Source organism: Netta rufina (genome assembly GCF_964035555.1).
Source record: "Netta rufina genome assembly, chromosome: 2".
In the NCBI taxonomy this organism is placed as follows: Eukaryota; Metazoa; Chordata; class Aves; order Anseriformes; family Anatidae; genus Netta; species Netta rufina.
In genome coordinates, this window is record NC_140124.1 from 83384410 (window position 1) to 83410181 (window position 25772).

Below are 25772 nucleotides of genomic sequence, written 5' to 3' on the forward strand. Positions count from 1 at the left end.
CCTAGTGTGTCTGTATAAAGGCTTCATATTCCTTGCTTAGCTAGAAGTGAATGAGGCAGACAGCTCGCAGCTCAGGGACTAGAAGGTTGTCTGTATCTGTATTGCTGGCTTGTTGGGGGGTTTCTGGTGAGCTTGGAGAGGAGCTGAGAGGCTTCCAGTCCAGGCAGGCTCTGGTGACATGCATTTGGCCATGCTAGAGAGAAGGAGAAATCACGGCAGTGAAAAGACCAGGGAGAATGTATCTCTCTGTTTCAACTGGCCTGTGGTTCTGAAAGCTTGCACTCAGCATATGTAACTTAAGAAAATGAAAAAGCCTGGACATGCAACAGTAATAAAAAATGCTACATCTAGTGCTGTTTAAAGGGATTCGGTAATATTTTATTTTTTTTTAATGATACTTCCTCAGTATCCTCTTATTTTAATTTGTACAGTTACTCCATTTGCAGTATTCTTTCAGGGCTGGATACAGCTTTCTTTCTCTTCCTGTTTTTCTTTATCTTGCCAGAGGGTAGTAGAGTAGAATTTTAGATAAAAGAAGTCCACTAATCCCCTCTTCTCCTCACCACCCACCCTCCACCCCCAGTGGACTTTTCAGATCCACAGCTCTGCTTGTCCTACTTTTGCTTCCCTTCAGGAATTTCAGGCAGAGCTGCTGAAAGGGGACATTCTACTCAAAATGTACCTAAGCTAGAGTCTCCAGCACTGCAAAAGCATAGGCACTATTTGGGGAAAGCCATACACTATAATTTTTATCTTCTGATTTCTGTCACCCAAAGGGGGAGTCAGAAGATTTCCATCACTCAAAACAGAGAGCTAATGAAAGATTTTTTTCTAGCTGATGCTTTCTGGATGACAGAAGAGAGTTTCCTCCTGAGTTAGAAGAAAACTCATCTACTGCTTCTGTAGCAGAAGAAGGGAAGAGGTGTTGGGTTCAGGGATCAGAAGAACAAGATGACATAAAACTTGCCAGAACACAGAACTTGCAAGCCATTACTGAGGGCACATTTCTGATGTGTGATGCAGGGAGAAGTGTGGAGTCTCTAGAAGAATGGAAAGCATGAATTTGTGTCCTGGCAAGATAAAGGAATCAATTCTGGTTACAGCTCCTGGACTGTATGTTTTACATGGGACTGTCTGCATACATGAAGGGAACAGTATTGAATTAATTGAGGCAGTTTGTGCGGGGGAGAGCAGGGCTGATTAGGACAGTGTGGGGTGGCAAGTATAGCTTGAAAATCACATGTGCTTAGGGAGTAGAATCAATTAGGAACCTGCATTGAAGTGGTTGAGGGATGGTCTAGTTATGAGAGTACTTGATTAGGAAAAATCTTTGGTGCTTTGTTGGAATGGTAATGCTCTTTTTTTGGATGATAAGGAGGCAGAACAGAAGTAGATAGAGCAAAGAACTGAAAGGAAACCTTAAGTTCTCTCACCTTCCTCCACCTAAAATTTATTCCCTTCTTCCAGGATTCTTATCTTCTTTCTGCCTTTGATACAAAGGCAATCTAAAGTAGAGTAAAAGAAAGAAAGTGCTTTCTTTTTTCCCAAATCAAATGGCCAATGTCCTCTTTTCCATTTCTGTACATGCAGTATTGAGTACCTAGGGCTGGTGTGAGTGCCTATGTGTTCTTGCTTTGTATAAACTTCAGGAGTGGGGAGAGGAGAGCTATGGATGAGCACCTCAGATGTCTACCCTTACTGATGGAAACCATCTGAAAAGTTTTACCCCATCCCTGAGACTGCTACTTTACCCATTTCCAATCAGAACCGCTGCACAAATTTGAATACAAGTTTTCTCAGTTTTTCTTGATGTTAACAAGTACAGATTCTATTTATATATGCACATTGATACAGAATTGTCTTTTTATATCAATATTTTGAACTTTATAACACATATTATTCAGTAAAATTTGTTTCAGTTGTGTTTCTATAAAGACGTTCAGAAAGCCCTGTGGCCCTTTCTGAGAAACACAATTATTATAAGATGAGGTTTTGAATTTTGCAATGTAAAACAACTTGCAAATTATGATGTAAAGAGAAGATTTTGGCATCCGTGTTCTCTCAGAAAGAGAGAAAAGGAAACACTCAAGTAAAATGAGAAACAAGCAATACCAGGTGTTTTATGTTATGCTTTGATAATCTTTTTCTCACAGGTTAAGAGCCCCAACTACTGGGCTCTTCAAATCCTAAGAGATGTCTTTGGCAAAACCTGTAGACTTTTCAAAGCTTGATTTATGTGTACATATGCACATTTTGAAGACACTTTTTCATAAATATAAAACCATTCTTTACAAAAAAAAAAAAAAAGAAGAAAAAGATAAATGATCAGCTCTTCTACAAATTATAGTAAGATGAGTCTCAGCTCAGGTAGGCGCATGCTGCTTGGCCTCTTAGCCCTTTCTTGTGGAGGACCTGATGACTTCCATTTGCTCCCCTCTGTGTTACATTTCCGGAACTCATTCACAGCTGTCTTCATTATTCACAGCTCTGAACTGATGAAAGGAGAAGAAACAAATGTTTTATCTGTATGTTAATTGCAAAAATGTTTGAGGAGGGGCAGTGGGCATGGGAGCTGTGCAGGTGGTGACCTTTGCTGTTGCCTTGCAGGAATGTCAGCTCTGCTGGAGAGGAGGCCCGCAGAAGGATGAGGGAGTGTGATGGCCTGACGGATGCATTGCTGTACGTGATCCAGTCTGCTCTGGGGAGCAGTGAAATTGATAGTAAGGTTTGTCATCTTTGTCTTTTCAGAAGCAAGAAATACAGATATTCAGGGTACCTCAGGACTATGTAGTGACAGTTTTAAAAAAAATACATCACAAGGGGTGGCTTAGCAAAGAGTAGTTTAGTCCATCTTTTTCTTTTCCTTCTGTTGAGCTGTGTATTTCTGTGTGCTAAATATTGGATTTGTGTCTAGCTATGTAGCGTGTGCAGGTAATCATGTCTTCCTTTCACTTGGATTATTAACAGAAAAAATGTAATAACTGCTTTAAGAGCAAATGTCATACTCCAAGTAAATGTCCTTATATTACTCTGCCAGGGTTACCTTAAAATTGATTTCCAATACCTAGTATGAGACAGACCTAATAATAGTGTGATAGGCTTAAAAGGCAAATGAAAAAAAAAAAAAAAAAGTGGACAATTAATAGGCAATTTCACAGTGGTACCAACGTGATTTCTTCTTTAAAGAGGATCAATGAATGCTTTCAGTAACTCTTTTAAGATGTATTTTTACGTCAACTTCACTTCTTTGAAAGTACTAGGATATGGACATGATTCTCCAAAGGTGAAAGGCACTGCTTAATTAAAAGGACATCAAGAACTTACAAACTGAAGGGCTGTAGTATATCAAATACATTAAAGTATTCCAGAGAAGAAGGAAAAGGCTAGCTTCAAATACTTTTTGCATTCAGTATATGGTGCTAAAGTAATTCTAATTGTTGCTTTAGGACAACCTTGGTCAAATTGCCAATCCTTAAGAATCAGAGTAGTGTGTCCTTTTACTTAGCAAAGCTTTAAAGCCTCCTGGCTTTGTATTTCTGAATGACCTTTCACAGAGTTGTCTATGAACCTCTGGTATTTTGTAGACTGGAGAGGGAAAAACCCCAGAACTTTCTGTTTGTTAGCTAAACCGAATAGGTGAAACTTGCTCAGACATCCAGGGGACAGAGGAAGGAATAACGAAAGGTTTGTAGAACGCAGTGCAGGTCTGGCAGCAAATACCCCAAACCCACCACAACTGAGTAGTCTAGGGTAGGCTTTCTATTAGCAAACCTTTAGTAGAGTAGTAATGACCGAATGAGGCTCGCCCACAAAGTAGGCACCACACTTTCAACAGTGCCCTGAGCAAACCCAGCAGCCACCTTCCTGCCCCTTAGTGCCACCTCCTGCAGAGCAGCCCAGAAATATGGGGGTGATTTTTGCTTCATTAGCTTTGGAAAAGCTGAACTGGGAGTTGTTTCAAAGCTCTCTGATTCAGTTTGTCTATTAGAAAGAAGTTTGGGGGGCATCAGTGGAGCAGACCAGGAGGTAGATTGAGGAGTAGGGAAGAAAGCAGGTTGCTCACCATCCCACGGCTTAGCTGCTGCTCTTTCAACAGTTTCTTTGTAGGTGACCAGGCTGATTTCAAGATTGTTATACTATTAAAGGGACTAAATAAGGAGCACAGTAAGCTCCCTGTTTTGCCTCTTATCACTAATATGCAATGCTCCCTTTATTCCCTCATTTGTAACTGTTGTGGACTTGGTAAAAACTGTAGGCTAAATCATACTGAGGAAAAAATGAGGACATGAGACAAAAATTATTCTCCCTGGCTTAGTAGTTTTAACCTCTCGTCCAGCAGGTTTTCAACTCTACGATGTAAAGCACTTGTGCAGTTAAAGAAAAAAACACCATACTGTTGCCTCTTGTCTTGCATCCTTTTCACAAAGTAGAAAGTGGTTTTAATTAAACTTAATAATTTAATAACTGGCTCTAAATCATTTTGTAATCTAGTTTCAAAAATGCTGCTGCTATAACAATTTTATAGTTCCTTTCTTTTTTTTTTTGAATTATAAATGTCATTTTCCAAATGCCATGACAACTGTGCTACTAGATAATTTTATAGTAGCGTTATTGACAAAGAACTGAATGCTGAAAAACAGGTCCCTGCTCTTGCAGACTCCAAAAGAGGGCGTGGGACTTGTAAGCACAGGCAGAATTGATAAACGATTCATGCAGGTGCAGTTAAGAGTGCATAAATCTTATCAACATTATGAACATCTTGGCAGTGGTATCTTCTAGTAAGAAAAAGCTATGATACTTAATGATGTTAAAAGTGAGTGAGTTAGGTGTGGTTATGTGACAAAGCTACTGTTCTTAATTTAATTTGATCTATTAAAGAAGAAAGGCTGCCAAACTTGTATTTCAGCCCTTTTTGATGAAGCTGAAGACTGTAGGAATGAGGAATGCAAGGTCCTTTGAAAGTTCAGAGCTATAAATCAGAAAGAAGTGAGGTCTGTCCAGCAACATGAGTAAACCAGCTTTCTTGTCTTGTATTAGTTTACCCAAATGACAAAGGTATCGGTTGCCTTCGAGGCCATGTCAGTTTCTGTTGTGAGGTAAAATTGTCCTCATGGTGGATTCAGCAAGCTGTTTTTTGGCAGAATGAGAATATGAAGAGTGAAAACTACTGTTAGTAAGAATGGGAAATAAAATATCAATCCATAAGCAACAAACACAAAGCTGCAATTTCAGCAAGTTACGGCTGGACAGGTGTAACTATTAACAACAGTGAATAAAATTCAAATATGGAAGTATTAAAGAAGAGTAAGAGGCAACAAACTTTTTTAAAATTTATGGTCACTATAAGGTCATAGCTTCCACGTTGGAAGGTACTAGGAGGTTTTACATTTATATATATATATATATATATATATATATTTTATACGTGTTTATGTGTTTGACTGGGGATTTCAAATCAGTGCAAGTGTAATGTGAAGTTTCATTTACTCAGAAAATGATAATAATCCTGTCTGGAGAAGTCTCTTCAATACCATCTCAGAACTAATGTCATCTCAAAAACTGTGTGCCAAATGCATACCTGGCATAAGCTCATACAATACATAGAAGTAAATGAAGCTCCATCTGCTTGCTTTGCTGGTGAACATGGCAGAGTAGGATATAGCTGAAAACTCATATTCATTCTGTTCTGGGTTAATGGAGCATCAGAGCTGGGCTATAGTGACTATCACTTTTTTTTTTTTTTTTTTTTTTTTTTTTTTTATCTCCACAGAGCATTAGGAACTGTTGAAACAGATAAAGATAGATTTTCTTTTTTTGAAAACCATGCTCTCCCTGCCCTCAGAAATTAAGCAAGATTCTTCTTACAAAGATAGTCAAAACAAATTGAACCAGGTAAATGAGTAGGCTTCAAGGAAGTCTAAAATTGAACTTGTTTTAGACTTGCAGAAATTCTGCTGAATTATCAGTGCCATCCTTTTCCTCCACTGGGTCTCAGTCCATTTCTGGATCTTCAGCAATATCTTTTGCACAAGGCCCAATCTATTTGGGGGACAAATGAATGAAAGGGAAGGGCTGTTCACAAATCATTTGCAGCCTAGCTAAAAGCAAGAGTCCTGAAATTCCTAGTCTTACTTCTCAGCCTTGGGAAACGTGATTTGTTAATGCTACAAGTACTTCTGAAACAGTACTCAGATCCATTTTTTTTCTGGTAATTTTCTTAGAATTGATGGCAGAAATAAATGTTATTTCTGGATTAAAAGCAAACAAACGTACAAAACTGTTGACACTTTCTGTGTAGCATTTTCTGTTCACCAAAGTGGGAATTCACTGGCTTTCTCTGTGCATTCGCATTCTCTTGATCACTTTTTACCTTGGCTTCTCTTTTACATAAGGCTCCAGCATGAAGTTTTGAAAGACAATAAAAAAATCATGGAAAAAATATTGCCCATATTGCTGTTTTCTCTCTTTCTCCCCATTAAAAGAGGGTGTGAGATAGTGCCAATTTTTTCTATATCTCTTAAGTAGTGGTTACTCAGGAGTAAGTTTATGAACAGATAAAAATTGTGCTAGGAAAATGTATGTGCAGAGATTAGTGATATTTTGTCTGCTTTGTATACGGAGTGAGCAAGGGAAGGATTTTAATTTTTTCTGCTTTTCTTTGTTGTATTTTTTTTTTCTTTTTGTCACACTTTTCAGACCGTTGAAAACTGTGTGTGCATTTTGAGGAACCTCTCATACAGGCTAGCTGCAGAAACATCTCAGGGACAGCAGATGGGAACAGATGAACTTGATGGATTACTCTGTGGCGATGCCAATGGAAAAGACACGGAGAGTTCAGGGTGCTGGGGGAAGAAGAAGAAGAAAAAGAAATCACAAGATCAGGTAATGAAAGTTACTTGCGATTGCATTGCAAGTAGCTGAAATGCCTGTCATGAAAATATTAATAATTTATGCACTGTATTAGAAATAAAGTACATAGGGCATAATATGCAAAACTGTTGCCTTTGTTAATTAGCTGAGAGCTCACAGCAGAGTATGGTTCTGCAGTAATAAAAATAAATATATTTGCTTAACAGAGCTCCGTGTTACATGTTGGCACCTGGAAACTGTAGTCATGTGTATACTGTGAATGGAATAAGTACTGTAAACTTCTCAGTCAATTAAAGGAAACTATTAATGATTAAAAGTTAGTCTTAACATTCAGATGTAATCTGCATCCATAGCCATGTGTGTAGAGTCCTTGGTACAGACAAACATCGGGCTTATAATTAGAATTATAGAATCAGAAATCATCTAAGTTGAAAAAGACCTTCAAGATCAAGTCTAATCATCAACCTGACCTCACTAAAACATGTCCCTTCAAGCCATGTCTACACATTTCTTGAACACCTCTAGGGGACTCCACCACCCCCCGGGCAGCCCATTCCAGTGCTTGACCAATTCAGATATATGTATTTGTTTCAAAGTTAGTCTCATACTCTGCCTTTGCATTTTAAGAGGAAACTATACAGGACTGAATCAAGTGATGTGAGTGAATGTTGTACATGTTTTGACATAATTAATGTTGTTAGTGAAGATTGAGAATTATGGTCTTTAATTTTCTCAAGTTATTTGAGGTACAGTGGGTTTTTGGTTTAGGTGCATTGAAAGTGTGTTTATTTCATTACTTTCCCATTCTGATGGAAAAACTGGGGAATGCTGGCAATGATATTACAGACCTTGTTTTATCACACTAAATAGCAATGAGAATGGCTGCTGATTTGTGAAATTTTTCCAGTGACCTGTGATGGCAGCAGGTAGTTCTCCATCTCTTACTAGACCTACTCCTTTCCGTTACTACTTATTTCTCGTTCAGATTGCTCAAAGGCAATATTAATTTGAGCAAGCAATTAGGCAAACAGGGTACTTGAATAAATGATATAAACAATTATTGAAAATATTCCAGATTTCATAAAGGCAAAATCTATTAATGTGGAAGAGTTGTAGGAACATTAACAAGCTAAGATTCAGGTGCTGAAAAATGCAGTGGCCATGACTAGTAAGATTTTAATTTCACCTGTTCTTGTAGTTAAACACTGCAGTCATTAGATAGCCGGCATTTATTATGGCCTTTTGGGGGAATTCCTGTGTTAGGCTGCAATGAAATTAGAGTGCCAAATCAAACTAAGTTCATCCCATAAACCAGTCATCATCCCTGTTCCTGAATTAAGAGTTCCCACAAACTACACTTGCAGTTATCTAAAGTGCAGAAAGAAAAATAGCATGTCTGGATATGAATGGGTCGTACTGTATCACACCTGTCTTTCTTTTGTCACTTAACTTCAGATTTCTGCTCTTTACAGCACTGGCCAGTGCATCTCTTGGACAACAGTTTCCCAAAGAGATTGTTGGACTGACATGTCTAGGGACAGCTGGCATAGACTTCCACAGTCACTAGGATATGCAGGATGAGAAATCATTGTCCTGTTTGTTTAAAAGTCTTTGGAATTTCAAAAAATGCTTTTGGTGAGGACTGTTAAATTGCTGATACAAATTTTTATTTTATTTTTTTTTAATGCGGATACAAAGAGCATAGCTACAGCATTATAAGAGTATCTTAAATGCCTAGGATCACTGGAGAAAGTTTTTAGACATTAATGGATTTTGTTTGGTTGTGGTTCGTTTTTTTTTTCCCTAGATATTCTTGTTTTAATAGTCATATTTTGTATAGGAAAATGTCTATGTTTAATAAATGAAAATGAAATCACTTGTTTTGTTATCAGAGGTAAAAGACCTCATATTTTGATACTCTTTAATAACACCTCCTAATTTGCATTTTTAGTGGGGAAAAAATAGAGAACACTGAACTCTTACAGAGTTGAAACCTTTCCAGTTATTCAGTATAATCCTGCGATAAACATATTTTTTTATTAAAAGAGAAATAATGTGATAGATAATTGGTTGTGTGGCACGGAGAAGCACCTCAGTGAGTGATCTTTTGCTCCTCTCAAAGTTCCTTAGTAATGTGAAAACTTGAAAAACTTATTAGAGTACTCTTACTCTCAAAAGTCTTGAAGTTCTTAAAGATTTTTATATTCAGCTTTTTCTTCTTCTTGACTTTCATCTCTTCTTTGCACCAGTTTCAGGAAATGAGAGATTCGTATCTTACCCACATAACGAACAGTTTGTCAGCTTCAGCCACAATATATGTGGGTAATTTCAGCTGAAGCAGGGAAGCCTGGAAAGAATACTTGTTTATGACTTGCTTCCTCCTTAGCATAAGCTAGGAAGAGTAATTGAATATAGTTGTCTTCTTTTTCAGAGATGCCTACTACATCCATAGCCTATCTCAAATAGACCTTATTGATCATTCCTGATGGTCTGCAACAACACAGTAACTGTCCCAGTAATTCACTGGTTAGAGTCATTTAACACACTGCTTCGGCTCATTAATATTGAGCAAGGTGAACTACAGAGCAACTTCTGCCACGTCTTAGCCACTGTTTGAGAAAATGTATTGTTATATCGTTTTGGGGAAATTGCCTTTTTTGACTTGGGAAGTTGATGTTTATATCTATAGAAAAGAAAAGAAATGGGTGAAGATCAGGAGAATTTCTTTAGCGGTAACTTCTTTTCTGACCTGTGTTAGTCCCACATGCCTCGTGTCTCAGGTGAGGCGCTGGTCTCATCTAGGAGGAAGATGCCAGAAGCCATTAAGCCCTTCCGTGAGTTTAGATGAGATCACACATGCAGGAGGAAAGCTAAGCGTGGAAATAGGGAGAGCATGAAAGGTCACGGATGTTTTTGCCCTCTGCCTCCCAGAAAGGATCAGAACCTGGCTACAGGAGCATCTTTTTTTGTGACCCTTTGTTGCATGACCTTTAAGAGGCTACCACAGGCGCAGTACGTATGCTGTGCATGATTAGCAGTTAACCCCTGCCTGTGCATGCCACTCAGCTGCTCCTGGCACACACATACCAAGTCTGAAGAACAGTGCAGGAGGCTTAAGCAGTGCTTCACCGCCTTTACTACACCCTTGCCACATGTGCATGTGAGGTACCAAACCCTTCGTCACCCCTCCAGTGACTCTGAGGCATCACAGAGTTGAGGAAAGGTCTCCCACAGACATTTTCCTTCGTAGTTGGTGATAAATTTATGTGATTATGTACTAAAAGTGAGTAGCAAGAACAGCAGGGAAATGCAGTAATCTGTCACACATTTTTTAAAAATACTTTCTCGTTACTGGAAAGAATGGCAAAACCGCGTTAAATATTAATTTATCTGCAATTATGATTCCTAGTGCGTTATATGTACCAATACAGCGCGACCACATATACAGCTCTATTCACATCAGCTGATTTTCACTGATTTTCAGCAGTCCTTGGGATTGTATGAGTGTAAATACTTGAGTTTGTTGTGTTTTTTTTTTTAATTATATCCCCACATGTGCACAAAAAATATATTGGATAGATCTGATACATTTGATACATGATAGGTACTTTGTCCCTGAAATTGTATAATAATCACCCTGTGCAAACTGTGTTCAGTTGTATAATGCATCTGTGATACATGCAAATTGGAATGAGATGGATGAAGACCTGAACTTGTGCCCTCAGACATCGCAAGTCAATCATTAGTGGACTTACTAAGCCCAGATTTGGTGTGAAGTCAGATTTGATCTCGAAGACATGTTTTTCATTTGTTTTCCAAAAAGTTCTGACAGTGCAAATGATTGAACTCCAAGAGTTAAAATAAGAAGCAGGTTTTTATGTATTTTTTATGAGCTGGCAAGAGGACGTTTCTGGCAAGAATGGTGATTTATGTGGACTAAGTTGGAGAACAGTGTCATATACAGTGAAATGAACCTATTGGTTTAAAGGCAGAAATGAATTGAAAAAAAATCTTAGAACAGCCCTATAACACCATTTTTTTAAAGTGACTTTTTTGTTCCAGAAGGCAGTTTTCCTCTTGTTTCCCAGCCACAGCTGGGTATTGCTGTGCCAATTCTCTTAAACTATCGTAACTTTTGGCCAGTGCAGTGAGTTTTATATCAGAGCAACTGTCTGGTTTTGAGTAATAGCTCGTGTGTTAAACAGTCCCACTAGCTTTCCATTTTGGTGTTTGTTTTACTTTAATTCAGAAAAAAAAAAAATAATAAAAGTATTCTTGATTCTTAGAAGTAATCTAGCAAAATCTTGTTGCGATTGATTAAGATATGTTAACTGTTACTGGATAAGGCTTCATTGTCCTTTAGATTATACATAGATTTCTAAAAATAGCTTAAATAAAATTATAGTTTCTACTTCTTGAAAATGAGAGAATCTAGGTCTTTCCCAGTGTGAGTACTGTTGTTGTTATGAATCATAACTGATTAAATCAACTAGGAAAATTAACAGTTGCAAATCGACACAAGAAATTAATTTGCCTGTGCTAACTTTGTATGTCTAGTAGATATTTAATGTTCTGATACATATTTTTTATCTACATAATAACAGTGGGCATTAAAAGCTTTATTTTGTACCACAACATGAAATCTGTACATGTCAGAGGTGTTATAAAAAAGACTGTATTAAAAAGTTAAGGCTTGGTTTTAGTAGGGGTATTAAGGCTGTGAATTTTCTAAATCCATTTATCAGTGCAAAGCAAAGTAAAATACACATTTACTGCATATGTAGATAAAAATCATGTATTTAAAATATCATTAAAAATGTATTCCACAGATTACTTTTGTTTAGAAAAATAAAAATGGTCCTTGAATTTCCTTCTTTTAAGATGTTTCATGCTTAAGTGCAAGTTTTGTGCATTCCAGTAGAAAGGCAAATCAGTGTTCTTCTAGAATAAGGTTTCTCTTTCCAGTGTGAGTAGCTTTTATGCAATATCCAGCTTGTTGTCCAGGTTTTAATATCGACTATTTTGGATATCAGGCTAGGATCATTTTCATGACAAAACACTGTATTTGGTGGGAGGAAGAGTGTATTTATGTGAGAGTTGGTCCTACCAAACAAATCAGAATCTAAAACCTGAAGGGTTGCCTGATGCTATGGCCAAATGCACGCAGAACACATGCAGGCATTCAGAAGTTACATGGCTGGGGAAGATTTACACGTCAGCCATGCTTGGGCCTGTCAAGGGATGGCATGCTCATGCCCTTGAATGATTTAGTTTTCTAGAGTTGTTAGTTTTTCCCTTTCATGAAAATAGAGATTGCAGAGAACTGATCCGATCTCTTCCTGTGCAAGTTCTAGATTTACCTCGTAATACGCTTATGTTCAGTCGGTTTCTGTTCCCAATCAAACAAATAAATGTCAGCTAGCTATGTCACTGTGATTTTTGCCAGTGCTACCGCTCTTCTGTAAAGAGTGTTCTGTAGGAAACTTCATTTCCCTATGAAGAACTATCACATGAAATGCTAAAATTGAGAGTGTTTGCTTGTGTGCATGCAGATGCCTACATGCACACACATACGAGGTGTTATAGCTTCAACTGAGACAGCTCTCAAGTATGTCACTGTTTCTTGCTGACAATCTGATTTTTATTTTCCCACAGTGGGATGGAGTAGGACCTCTCCCAGACTGTGCAGAACCACCCAAAGGAATCCAGATGCTGTGGCACCCTTCAATAGTCAAACCCTACCTCACACTTCTTTCTGAGTGCTCAAATCCAGACACGCTGGAGGGGGCAGCAGGGGCACTGCAGAACTTGGCTGCTGGGAGTTGGAAGGTAGGAATATTGACCTGATAAGTTTTTCTTTTTAATTCAGAACTTTCTACAAATGACAGCAAATTGTTGGTATAAGTTTATCTGAGTGCTCCTGATAGTGGAATAACTCTCTGTTTTCACAGAACTATCTGCAGTCAAAGCTGAGATAGTATTTTAAGTCTTCTGAATTGATACAGATAATCATATCATAGGAAAAGTCAGCACACAGCAGTGAAAATCACATTGGTCAAGTATGAAAAATTGCTGCTGAAAAACAATATCCAAATGTGGAGATGCAACATCTTTATGAATCTGTAGTGGCAGAACCATGAAAAATGAGTCAAAAATATCACCAGTGACAATCAGATGAAACCATATTGTTTTGTCACTGCAGAAACTGGTTGACATTTTGTTTCCTATGAGAAAGTAGGCAGGAACATAACAAGATATAAATTAAATGATGCCAACACAAATAATTTCATCATCTACTTTTTTAAAATATTAAGAAATTATTAACATATGTCAACAGAATGAGTAAACGTGTACAATTAGCAAGAAAATGCTTAGTCAAAGCACTATGTTCCAGCGAATTCTACTTTTCAGTTGTAATCTAATGATCCATTTTTCCCTCTCCAATTATTTCTGGTGTACTGAGGAAAAAAAATAAGAATTCATTTACTAGATTTAGAAAATATTCCTGGATTTAAAATAAATTGGTAAAATCAGAGATAACAGATGAGCTTGATTTACTTTTTAGGGCAATTTCTTCATCCCTTTTCTGATGTCAAACTGATTTGATTGGGTGAAAGTACTATCTATCTAATCCTGTTGTATAAAGGTAATGCATTGGTTTACTCTCCATGGGAAGTTTTCATATTTACAATGAACATATACGTGTATGTATAGGGAAATGCAGTTACGAAAGTTAGGTCTTAGAAGATGTCCTGTTTGGTTTTAAGCATGTGGTCATTCGTATGTGAAGTGTGTATAAGTACCAATTTCAGTAAGTATTAATTTCGAAATATTAGATCTGAGGCTAATGAATGTCATTTTTTTTTCCCATACAATTTTATTGGAAGTTGAGTTGGCACATTCAGCAGATCTTTAGAGGCTGATTGTGTTTTTTTTGAGTACTGCATTCCACCAAACTTATAAAATTCATTTGACTGTTGCATTCTATGACATGATGAAGTGAGTGAAAAGTCTCTGTCCAGTGGTTTTGCCCTACGAAGTGCTATGTATACACTGTGCCTGAAAATCATTATAATTTTATTATTCTCATATCATAGACCACATCAGATGATTGTGTAATTCTGGCACAGAAAAGTGATAAATGTGTTTTATTCATCCGGGAATGGGTGTAGCCCCAGTCCAAATGAGAAAACAATGCATTCGTATTTGCCAGCACTAATGGGAGTGCTAAAATCCAAGCAGTGCCCTCTCTCCCATTTCTAATAAATCTGTATCTGTCGTCCTTTAGTTCACAGATGTGTACAGTGAACTAGAGAGGAAGAAGAGCTCCGCAGAGCTCTTGGACAAGTGATGTGGTGGAATAACTGATTTGAACTTTTAATACTATCCATGCTGATACCATGGAAAAAGCTTGGTTGTTCTCTTGTTGCTCTATTTTTCTAAAGATTCACCAATTTCATTACAAGTGATGTGCAGACACAGAATGAATATCTTTAATTTCACATGTCATACCAGCCATTTTTGTGAGGGGAATAATCCTCTTTGGGGATTACATAAGCATTGATGTTTCCACCTTTTGACCTCTCTTTTCCACTGCTGCAGTCTTCTGGATATAAAATGACTGGAATAAAAGATAGAAAAATCTTAAGAGGTTATTCCTAAGGGAGATTTTCTTTCTTCTTTTCTTTCTCTTTTTGTTGAGCTCCTGCAAGAAATTATGTTTGTATAAAGAGTGGGAAAATGGGAAATGATTTTTTTTCTTGAACTTTATCAAGAAGTACTTTATAATAAAGCAAAAGAGGAAAAGAGCAAACTGTATTATAACAGATGAAGTTGCAATTAATAATAAATAGCAATTGTGGTGGTATTTCCCCCCCCCAGATAACATTATCTTAATGCCAGAAGAATTCCAGAATATATGAGGTAGCCAGTGCACCAAGCATGCTCATACACTTCCAAAGATACAGTCTGGTCTGGAAAAAAAAAAAATTCAGTTCATATACATGTATTTGTATGGTTCTTTTCTAGCAGTTTCACCCTTCTTGTTCCTGTGGTATAAAGCTGACTAAATCCCCTTCGGTAACAGAGAGGTAACACTTTTAACACAGACAGTGCTTAATCAATGTCATTATGAAGGGAAAGTGAGCAGATAAAAGGAAGCCTCAAATAATTACAAAAAAAAAAAAAAAAAAAGTCTAAGGGATTTAGATAAATGTCTTCCACCAGAATTAACAGATGATGTGTGTCTAAATCCCCTAGACTACTTTTCAAAGTTTCAGACACAGAAGCAGCAGTACATAGCTCTAAGGATTAACAGATGAAAAGGGCTGAAAGTGTTTTTATTTTGGGGAATACAGTTTTTCATTGATCCATACACGTAAAATCAACATATGCACATAATAAATCTTAATCTCTAGTACATTTTTAGCACTGTTTCACTTGCAGGAATTCCTTCTAAAGCCAAGCACTACAAAAAAAAAAAAAAAAAAAAGTGCTAAATAAATGTATTTGCATAAAACTATTCTGTGTGAAGATAAAACACTTTGGGCCAATGTTTTGCCATAATATTACCTGAAGTTCTGCCATGTATTGCCCATTTGTAGAGTAAATTTGATTTTTTTGATATGACTAATACAATATTTGGTCCCTACAGTTATTATTAGAACCCAAGCAATCTGTAATGAATCAAAAAAGGAGCATAATGGTGACAAATACATTAAGCAGTCGAAATGTAAGTTTACCAATAAAACATGATTCTGACCTGAGGTGAGAGAAAGGATATTTTCAGTGCAAGAATTTAACTTGGGAAAGATGATGTCTGTATATCTTGATTTTGACACATATTCTGGTTCTGAAGAATAGATTGACAGTTTACACAGAAAGCAGGATTTTGGAGTAGAGGCTGTTTCAGGTGAATATGGAAGTTCCTTCATGTTGCTTTACTGCACCAGGGCATAATTACACAGGGAGGACACAGGTATTTGAATCTGGAGGAAAGAAATCCATTACTTTCATGGAAAATGACATGCATATGCTGTATGATAATAATGGTGGATTTCTGGAGACTCATTGCTTTCCAAAAAGTTCTCTCCCATCAAATCATAACCAGGGTAATCTCACTGTATCCTAAACTTTCTGCAGGCACAAGGAACAGCACATTAAAAGGAGAGGCATTGATTTTAGTTGTTTTCTTTCATTTCCACTGTTACATAGATTTTTTTCCAGAAGTAGACTTTGTCTAATTGTATTTATTACACTTCCAATTATACTTAATTTGAACTTGTATTCTAAGGCTGCTTACAACAGTGAAATAATAAAAACCTAAGCAAATACATTTCTCATCAAACTTAGCGACAGCTTTCCCTGAGCAAATAAGGTTTGGGGTAGCCTTTTGAAGTGGTGGAGACTCTTTACCTCCCATTAGATATCCACTTCAGTTGGGAGCTCTGTTAGCTTTCCTTACCGTTTAATTAGGGTGTTGTCAAGTTTGTGGAGTATCCACAAATAGAAACAGGAGGTTCACTGACTCACCCTGCTACATTCCAAAGACACCCGTCTGCTCATTAAGAAATTTCTGTCACTGTAACACTTCAGACTTGAAGTCCTTTCTGCAACCTCATACCATTTATTTTAATATTTTGGATATCAAAAAATTATGAGGTATAACATTACAAGACTTATCCTGTAAAAGGAAATCTCCAAAGTTATTTTTATGTACAGTCTGGCATCAGTACATTTCCTTGGATGGTGGGAATAAAAAAAGAGGCAAGTTCTTGTTAGTTTTCACCTTGGTCAATAGGCTATTAATGCATTCTATCTACTGAGCATGTAAAAAGTTATGTTCAAAATGTCCTGCAGTTAACAATGTCAAGAATCCAAGGTTATGTCCTTTCTGAACAACATTTTGCTCTCAGAAAGAAAGGAGAGATATTGAGATATCTGTATATTTTTATGTTTATCTATATATGTCTGACAGCTAAATTTAGGCTGCTGTCAGTTTATCTGCCAGAGAAATTTTTGTTGCTGTGAACTCGTCACCTGCAATGTTATTTGCTCTCTTACTTACAATTAAAAATACAGTGTTGTCACCACAAGTATAATGTCCTTAGTTTTGATAAACCCCTAAAACCTCATTTCTTCATTCACATGACCCTGTTTTGTTTTAATGTGCTACTATAACTTGTAAAGGTAATGCATAAACACTTCCTGCATCTGCTTTAATGGCAGGATGGCTGGCTTCATTTTCCTAAGCAACCATTAGTCTCTTGAGCTCTGTAACACTAGGAACAAGTGCTTCTCTGTTTAAGTCTTGCAAGAGTATGAAGACAGAACATTCCTCGGGTTCTTTCTGCCTCCTGTAGTGCTCTTTGTTTAGACAACAGAATGTCCCTGCCTTTGATCCCCAACAGGTACAAAACCCATGTGAATGGGGTTTCTGGGTCGACGGCCTGATCTCTTGAGATAGCTAGATGAGATACCAGTCTTTGTTCCTTAGGCAAACAACTACATTTATTTTCTTAATTCCATCCTGGAGAAATCTGAGTCTCCAGGGAGTAAGAGCTCTATTAAGTAAATTATTAGATAAAGAAACTGAAAACATAAAAGGGACTGATTCAGTCAGAAGGTCAGTGCAGCGACTTCAAAGAGTAGAAAGAAAAGAGTTTGGAGCGCCTTGCCATCCAAACACTTGCAGATAATGAATAATTATTGTCTAAAATAGCAGACATCAAGGTTATCAATCTTCCTCTTATCAGGCAAGGCCATATTGTGGGTTTCTTGCCAGGCTTTTCTGGTGACTAATTATTTACATGTTAATCCTTCAGAGTTTCATCAGGCTGTGCCAGGAGGATATTTTTTGGATTCCAGTGAAAAGACTTTCTTTTCTTTTCTGCAAAGTATTAGTATTATGAACTCTTATATGACCGGATGGAGAAGACCACTTACAACACACCAGCAAATCCACAAAGACAAACTTTTTAAGGAATCAGTGCATTAATCTAGCAGGAATTCTTACCTGGCTGGAATCTCCTGCATAGATTAGGCTGCAGGAATTAGTACAGAGAAGCCTATTAGCCCTGTAGGAAAGATAATGATATTGAAGGGCCAAGAAGATATTCAAGAAACAAGACCTGCTGCTGGAAACAGCAGTATCATAGACATCGTGGGGAGGTCAACATGGGTATCAGTTTGTTGAATGGGAGCACAGCCTAGTAATGCGAGTGCAGTATATAAGTATACGCAGTCAATTTTCTTCCCATGATATGCATCACTTTTGTCCTGAAGCCTTTCTTTTATAATGATAGTAGGTGCGACACTTAGAAAAGTCATTGTAATTGCTCTTAGATCATTTTGAATACAAATTACCCACTTGTACTGCAGAATCAAGAAAGACAAGGTGCAAAGACAGCTCCTTCTGAACTTCATCTTTCTCAAACACTTGAGAAAGATGTCTTGAAGACATTGAAGATGTCTTCTGTTAACAGCATTTAAGTTTTCCTTTATTTATTTATTTGTGTATTTTTACCCACCCTATTATACATTTCTCTCTAAGGTCTAAGGTTCTGGAGCAAGAGGAAAGTAACCAGTTAATACATCACAGCAAATTCTGTCTCTAATCTTCCTGGTTCTGTTGGTAATTTGGTTTGCTCCATCACACCTACTGCCCTGATTTGGCTTTCATTTTGTGTTTTTTGTCTCTCCAGTTCCTCTTAACACTTAGTATCTCTACAGAGTCTCTGCATCACAGTGTTGACCTGTAGCAACACAATGCTGATTCTAGTCAAAACTGGAGTATATGATGTTGAAATGTTCTGAAGGTATTCAGATTATGCTGATGTCAGTGGCAGGAAAGTGAATCCATCCAAAATATCAAGTCTATTCAATTGTTGGCATTCCTTGGGGGTTTTTGTTTGTTTGTTTGACTGGTTTGGTTTGGTTTCTTTTTTTGTTTTCATTTTGTGCTAGGCATTTGTTCACTTTAGTTTGTTCTCCTCTGTCAGTGATTTACAGGAGAATATAGAAAACTATGTAAAACACTAGAAGGAGTTAACTTGTTAAATGCTTTCAAAATTTTCTTTAAAAGAGAAATAAGTTTGATACAGATGAATTACTCTTTTGTTGAATTTTAACCTAATGTAATCTTAATCCCTACAGGCATTCAGCTTTGGAAAGAGTCCTTTATAATAATAACAGTGGCAAACTAAGAAATAATTTTCCAGATTACTGTATTTTTCTTCTTAATTACCGTGACAAAAATAAAAGAGAAACTACTAATGAAAGTAGACGTAGCGGAGCACTAGATTCCTTCAAAGTGATGTATAGTAGTTATGCTGTCCGAATTCAATTATCGGTAAAGACTATTCGTGCACAGATTGTGGCTCCTGTGCTTGTCTCTGATAATTTAGCTGCAATCTGATGCAGCAATAATGATTTTGTTTGTTTCCTTGTTCCATCTGAAGTGTGCGCCGTTCCCATAGGAGTTCTTTCTCTTTACAAACTGAACAGTTATTTGATCATTGACACCGCTGCTGATTTGTGGAGTAACAGGATGATTAAGTATATTGGCAGAGTGCCTCACTTACCAATAGGCAACAAACCCTTTGTCTCTTTTCTTTTTTATGATTTTTCATCTCTTTCTTTTATACTCCACTGAGCTCATATTAGCAGCTGACCTGCAATGTGGAAATGTAGGAATGTTCATGATGGCTTTAGGCAAACAAAAGAATTATCACTATACGCAAGAGTGAATCAATTTTTCCATTCTCTGAGAGAATAAAATAGCAGTTTTGAGGCATCTCAATTTGAGTATTCCTGAAATACACAGAGCACAGCATAATTGCTTGCAGAGACTTGTCCTAATTGGCAGTTTAAGGAAAGAGACACAGACAGTTCCTACCACTTGCGAAACGGAAAGTTCTCCGGAGGCTGTTGAAACAATTAATAGACATTTCTGACTTTCTGCCTAAGGTGCTTCACTTGAAACAGAGCCAAAATGATAGCGATTTGCCATGAGGAGCCTGTGAACTTTTCCAAAGCAGATGGCATTCTCACCACTCTTTTCCACTTTCAGAAAAGGGAGCTGGGGAGGGAAGAGGAATGTGTAGGGGAGAGGAGTGATTTCACGCATTCTTTTCTGTCTTTCGCCTATTGTTTTATTTATGTGTTTGCATATGTGCATCTGTAAAACATTATAGCTGGAAGTTTCCCCGTATGAAAACTTGGAAGCTGTATTATTGACTTTTATGATCAAATTAATTGGTACATTACATATACTGAAGACGTGGATGTCATTTATTCAGTGAAGTGATATATATATTCTTTTTTTTTTCATACTGAATTATTTCAGTGTTATTCCTACAACATCTTTTGCTCTCTCCAAGGTTAAAGAATATATATTCTTAATTTATTTCCTAACTCCACCTGTTTCTTTTAGATTTTTGTTTTGAAATAGATAATGAAAATGCAACAACCAAGAAGTCTGTTGTAAGCCTGTCTTTCATAAAACAAGTGCCTGTGTTTTCCCTTGGTAGCTAAAAAGTTCAAAGGAAAGCGTTCACAGAGGTTTTAATATGGAGGTTATAATACAGTGAAAGTTCAATAAAATCATTTTAGATCCTCTCTGGTATGGAGCAGACATAAATAATTAAAAACAAACAAACAAACCAACAAAAAAACAACAAACCACCCCACTGATTCCTCATGTAATCCACTGAAAACTCTAAATCTGGGATGTACTTCTACAATGAACAGCAGCATCTCTCAATATGCTGCCTGCTAGCTTGAACTCACTCCTCAACCAGACAGGCTCACTATATTCTCAAGACAACTTCACTGCAAGCTTGAACTCTCACGCTGGCAGTCCTCATATAATCGCAGCAGATACACTGGCAACCTTCCCTGGGAGAAGCATAGAAAACACAGGGATGGGCGTTTTTAAGTGCAAAGAGTTATTGCTTTGGGTACACCCAGCTGCAGGTGACAGCATATTTAACTGGCAGGTATATGCATGGTTACTAAAAAAGGAAACTCAAAAAGATTACTTTGGGTAAAAGAAAGATATTTTTCTTTCAGCAGATGCTTTAAATTAAAATCACTGATCCTTAAGATTTTGTTTTGTTTTATATCTCATGATCCCATACACTGGTTCTGGAGAAGTTGGTGCAGAAGCATAGATAGAATAAGATCAGTCCAGAATCCTGCTACCATTTGTTTATATTCTCTTACCTTAGAGCTATTCTTTGCTTTGCTGCAGAAAATGATGGCACATTTACATTTTAGACGTATTACATTATTGTGCTCAATGATGTTGAGAATCCTACATCCCATTTACCTGACTTGAAAGCTTATTGTAACCATAATCCCTGTTGTCTACAGCAAAGTCCAGCCAGATAGTTTTTGGTATGCATCTTTACTACAGAGGAGAAATAATAAAATAATATTCTTTAAATGCTGTTTTCTTATCCTTTTTCCCAATTTCCCCCGAGTCACATTACCTGAAATGAATTTGTACTCCAAATATCGCAACATTGCAGCCTTTGCCTGTCCCTATTTCTGCCGTTGTTATCATAAATTCATTTTGTTTTGCTGCTCAGGGGCACCTGTCTATAGTATAAACAGATACGAGCTTTTTAAAATGAGCACCTGAACTGTGATAAGTAGAAGCCATATACAGAGGTTATGCACGATGTGCTGGTAGTGAGCGTGCTTTCCTTTTTCTAATACTTCATGTCATGGAATTGTTTTTTACTTTTTCTGTTTCTGGAAGAACACTACTGTGATCTAAATGTTCATTAAGGTGCGAGGTAACTGTTCTTTAAGGTTTTGTCAAAAGAGAAAGGTCACCATTATCTGAAAATGCTAAGGCATCTGAATTTCTGAAATATTTGAAACATTTCAAAGTCCAAGGGGTTCCAGAACTTTGCCTTCACCTTCCCAGTGTGAAGGCATGATAAGCATCCATGCCATAAAATGCTGAAAGGAGGAAAAAGCTCTGCTTCAGTAAATTCCTTCCAAATATCAGTACAAGGAATGTGAATTAGGACTGTATAAAAAATCAAGAGAAGAGTTCAAAATACTGGAAGGAGTGCATGCCTGGTAGATGGCCCGTTTCAAAGTAGACTGTGCTAGGTCAACCTGCACATCCTGTAGGTGTCAGATTTGGCAATAACCATAGATTTTAAAAACACAACATCACAGTTTTCATCATGTTTGCATTTTTCTAGCTTCTGGAGCTAACAGTAGAATGAAGAAGTGGATAGTATAGTTAATGTTTCATTCCTTCAGATGCTGGGAACCCCAGGTAGTACAGCCATGAATGGACCTCCTGTTCAGGGCATGGCACACTGTGCAGACGCTATCCACGAAGAGGTTTACTGGCATGATAGTATTTAGAGCTCTTAGGGGATTTTCACAGAAGTAAACAACTGTTCATCACTTCCACTGTCAAAAAAAAAAAAGGGCGGGGTGGGTATTCATGTAAGAACATGTTGCTTCACTTTAAGATAAAGACAAAGACATGTCAGTGGTGTCATCGGGTGCCACGTGGAAGGTGCATACAAGTTCCTCTGTTATGACTAGCTGCTGAGTTTATCCTATAGGCAAGTGGTGTGTGCAGCATGGCACTGCACTGGCCTGCACCTGCTCAGGTCAACTGGTATGTGAATTACTAACTCCTTGATGTACAGTGCTGTTCCAGTTAGGTGGAAGGTGTCAAAAATCAAATGTATAGTTGTCTCGTGTTTTTTTTTTTTCTTGAACAAGTTGGCAATCACAAGAGAAATTATAAAATCATTTTCCAGATTTTTTAACTGATTAATTCTTATGATCACAGCAATGAAATTCTCATACATCTTGAACTTATTTAGTAGTATATATTTTGTAATACAAATGTTGTTGTTTTAGCAGTGAACAAACAACATTAGATGTTGTATAGCAAATGCTGATGCAAAGCAAGTTTTCCAAAGGCTTGGGCTGTAAAATGTAACCAGGTGTGCTAGAATTCAAGTCAATTCATCAATTAATTTCTCTGCCACCATGAAAAATTAGTGTGAATTTCCAAATCAAGTATTTGCCTGGCATCATAAACGCAATTATTTCCTCTCTTTTGAGTTTACATCCACATGCTTCTGTTACGCCTTACTCTGTAACCTCAGATGCCTTGCTATCTTGGATGCATTTCTCACTTTCTTCTTCATGTTCTCCCATGTGTCTTTACAGTGGTCAGTGTATATCCGCGCTGCTGTCCGCAAAGAAAAAGGACTGCCAATCCTGGTAGAACTGCTTCGAATAGACAATGACCGGGTGGTGTGTGCAGTAGCTACAGCTTTACGAAACATGGCCTTAGATGTCAGAAATAAGGAGTTAATAGGTATGTTCTTTCCAATCTGTCTCTATTTTCTGTACCTTTTTTTTTTTTTTTTTTTTTTTTTACCTTACAGCAGGATAAGCAAAATGAAAGCAATTATTCTCACATTTCTAACATAATTTTTTTAATTCTTTTTCTAATGTGTTATATTCACATTTTATGTGACAGCTTAATGCTATATTGCAAGGAATTGTTAAATTAATTAAACATCATGCAACACTTTATGATTTGTCATACTGTAATCTCCAGAAGAAGAATAATGGCTTTGTTCTGCTTTAGCACTTCATTCATAGGCTGACAGTAGCACTTGCAATTTCCAGATCAAGAATATGAGCAGAGCAGCCACCCCGATCCTCAGATTCTCTATTGCAAGTAATATTATGAATCATGGATTTTAAAGATGTTTCCAGGAATTTACTGGGCATATTAGTATCTCCAGCAAGAGAATTAGGAGATACTTAATTTTCAAACATGTGCAGTATAGGAAGAAAACAATTTACATATTTACATAAATCATTGCTGTTTCTGAATTCTGATAGTATGGTAAGCAGTCTTCTTGAGTTTTCTGGTATTTTTATCATTATTATTTTTATTATTATTAATATTATTATTTTGTTTATCTGTGTTGTTGTTATTTTGGCTTAGTTTTAGCTGAAATTCATTCAAATGCTATGAATCATCGAAATTCTATTTTCATGTTCGGTCTTTGAAAAATAATCACTTTATTGGGCTTGAATTACTTCAACAGTTCGTGACAAAATTATTTCTACTTCCACTGTACATTAAGGGTATATTTTTCTTCATTTTTGCTAGCTACCTAATTTGTTATCATTACAGCATACTTATCCTCCTCTGCCTTTAATTACAGAATTCCACAAATAGAAACTTTGATCATAATGCTTTATTATTTATATTCAGTGCTATCTCAGGGTTAGTGCTTCATTACAGCAGTGCTCTGCAACTTGTTAAAACAAGGCAATCACTCTCCTGACATATTTTACAAACTAGTGACAACTTCACTGACAAAATGTTGTAAAGCAAATAGAGGTAGAGACTGGTGAATAGTGTAAACCTGCTAGGATTACCCAGGAATTGAACTCAAGACTGATGCTTTCTTCGCATGCCAGAGCACCGTACTTGGTCAGCTTTTGCTCATGTTACAGTTGATAAAATTGACATGAAATTAGAGTTGTTTGATGTATTGTTTTCAGCCTTCAGGAAGCAAGATACTGCAAGTGTGGGTGTTTGCTTTTGTGTGTGTGTGTGTGTGTGTTTGTTTTTTTCTGTTGTTTTTTTTTTTTAGAAATTTTAAAGTAGAAATCATTGCTGAAGCCAGTATATCAGTCCATCTAATCTGGGTGAATAACTGATGATCTTTTTATTTTGTCTCATGATCCCACCTCCACTTTCAGTCTTCAGCATGTCATAGTCTATTCAACATCTTAGTCCTTTTCTTATGGGACTTTCTCTATAGGGTTCACAAACCACATTCACATTTTTTTTTCTGTAATCTCTTATTTACTTATTGACAATGCACAAAATATTTAATAGTCAAATTTACTGAGTGTAAACATGGTTTGTAATGCTATGAATTAGGCTTTGGTTAGCTTTCCTATACTGTGATTTTCATTTTATAATTGAATTTTTTTTTATTTCCTTTCTGAATATTCAAATTTCATTTAGGAATGTAAAGCTAAGCATGTGAAAATAGAGCTGCCTTTTAATATGACATGCCATACAAAATACTCGTCAAATTATGGATAATAAGATTGCATAGCTTCCGAATGTTAATGTTTTATGGAATATTCAGAGAACATGTGATGTAAACAAAGAAGAATTTTAAAAAGACAGAAAAATTCTGTTGACAATAATCACCTAATAGTTTTATTTATCTTGCCAGATGGTTATGACTGCAGTGCTGCTCAGAGTTAAATTATTTGTGGGGTGATTCTGGGGAATTGTACTTTATAATTACAAAACACATTTGTTGCAGTTTAGAAAAAAGTGCAAACATGCCAATACAATAGGGAAGGTATGACTATAGTTCCTGAACCATTTGAGCTATGATCTTTGTATGTTTATTTCTTTGGCTTTTATCACTGCACTTCAAAGAAACAGTAATAATGGTCACTATTTCTCTTGTTCACGATTATTTTATAGTGAATTGGTCACATCAGAGATCTGATTTTCATAAATGCTGAACATCTGCAGTTGTCAAGGATTTCAACTCATTGTAAGCAGTCTGGTTCTGTGAATATTGAAATTCCACATGTTCTGAGATACCTTCACTGTTGCTATGGAAAGGAGGGCTCAAGGAACGCTTGTTAGCGTTCATCACATGAGCTCTTTCTAACTAAGTAGAATCAGCATCCTGTTTATCGTGCCTCTTTGAAGTTTCAGTTTGTGCATCATATTCTTGTGGTGACAAACTCTACCTCACAGACTGTGATTTTCACCTTAGGATAACCTTTTTTAAAGGTTAATTGTCCATCTGTATACACAGTAAAGATTCTGTAGGTATAATCGCATTTCTTTTCAG

The 25772-nt window shown here is 36.8% G+C and overlaps 1 protein-coding gene across 1 annotated transcript in view; it reads left to right on the forward strand.

The window, feature by feature from the left end:
• Window positions 1–25772, forward strand: part of CTNND2 (catenin delta 2) — a gene marked incomplete at both ends in the record, with an annotated part of 525744 nt that overhangs the window by 433694 nt on the left and 66278 nt on the right. The window contains 4 exons of the mRNA XM_084281644.1: window positions 2608–2725; window positions 6697–6882; window positions 12526–12699; window positions 23086–23236. Of these exons, the coding sequence (XP_084137770.1) occupies window positions 2608–2725; window positions 6697–6882; window positions 12526–12699; window positions 23086–23236 (629 nt within the window). The remainder of the gene's footprint in view (window positions 1–2607; window positions 2726–6696; window positions 6883–12525; window positions 12700–23085; window positions 23237–25772) is intronic.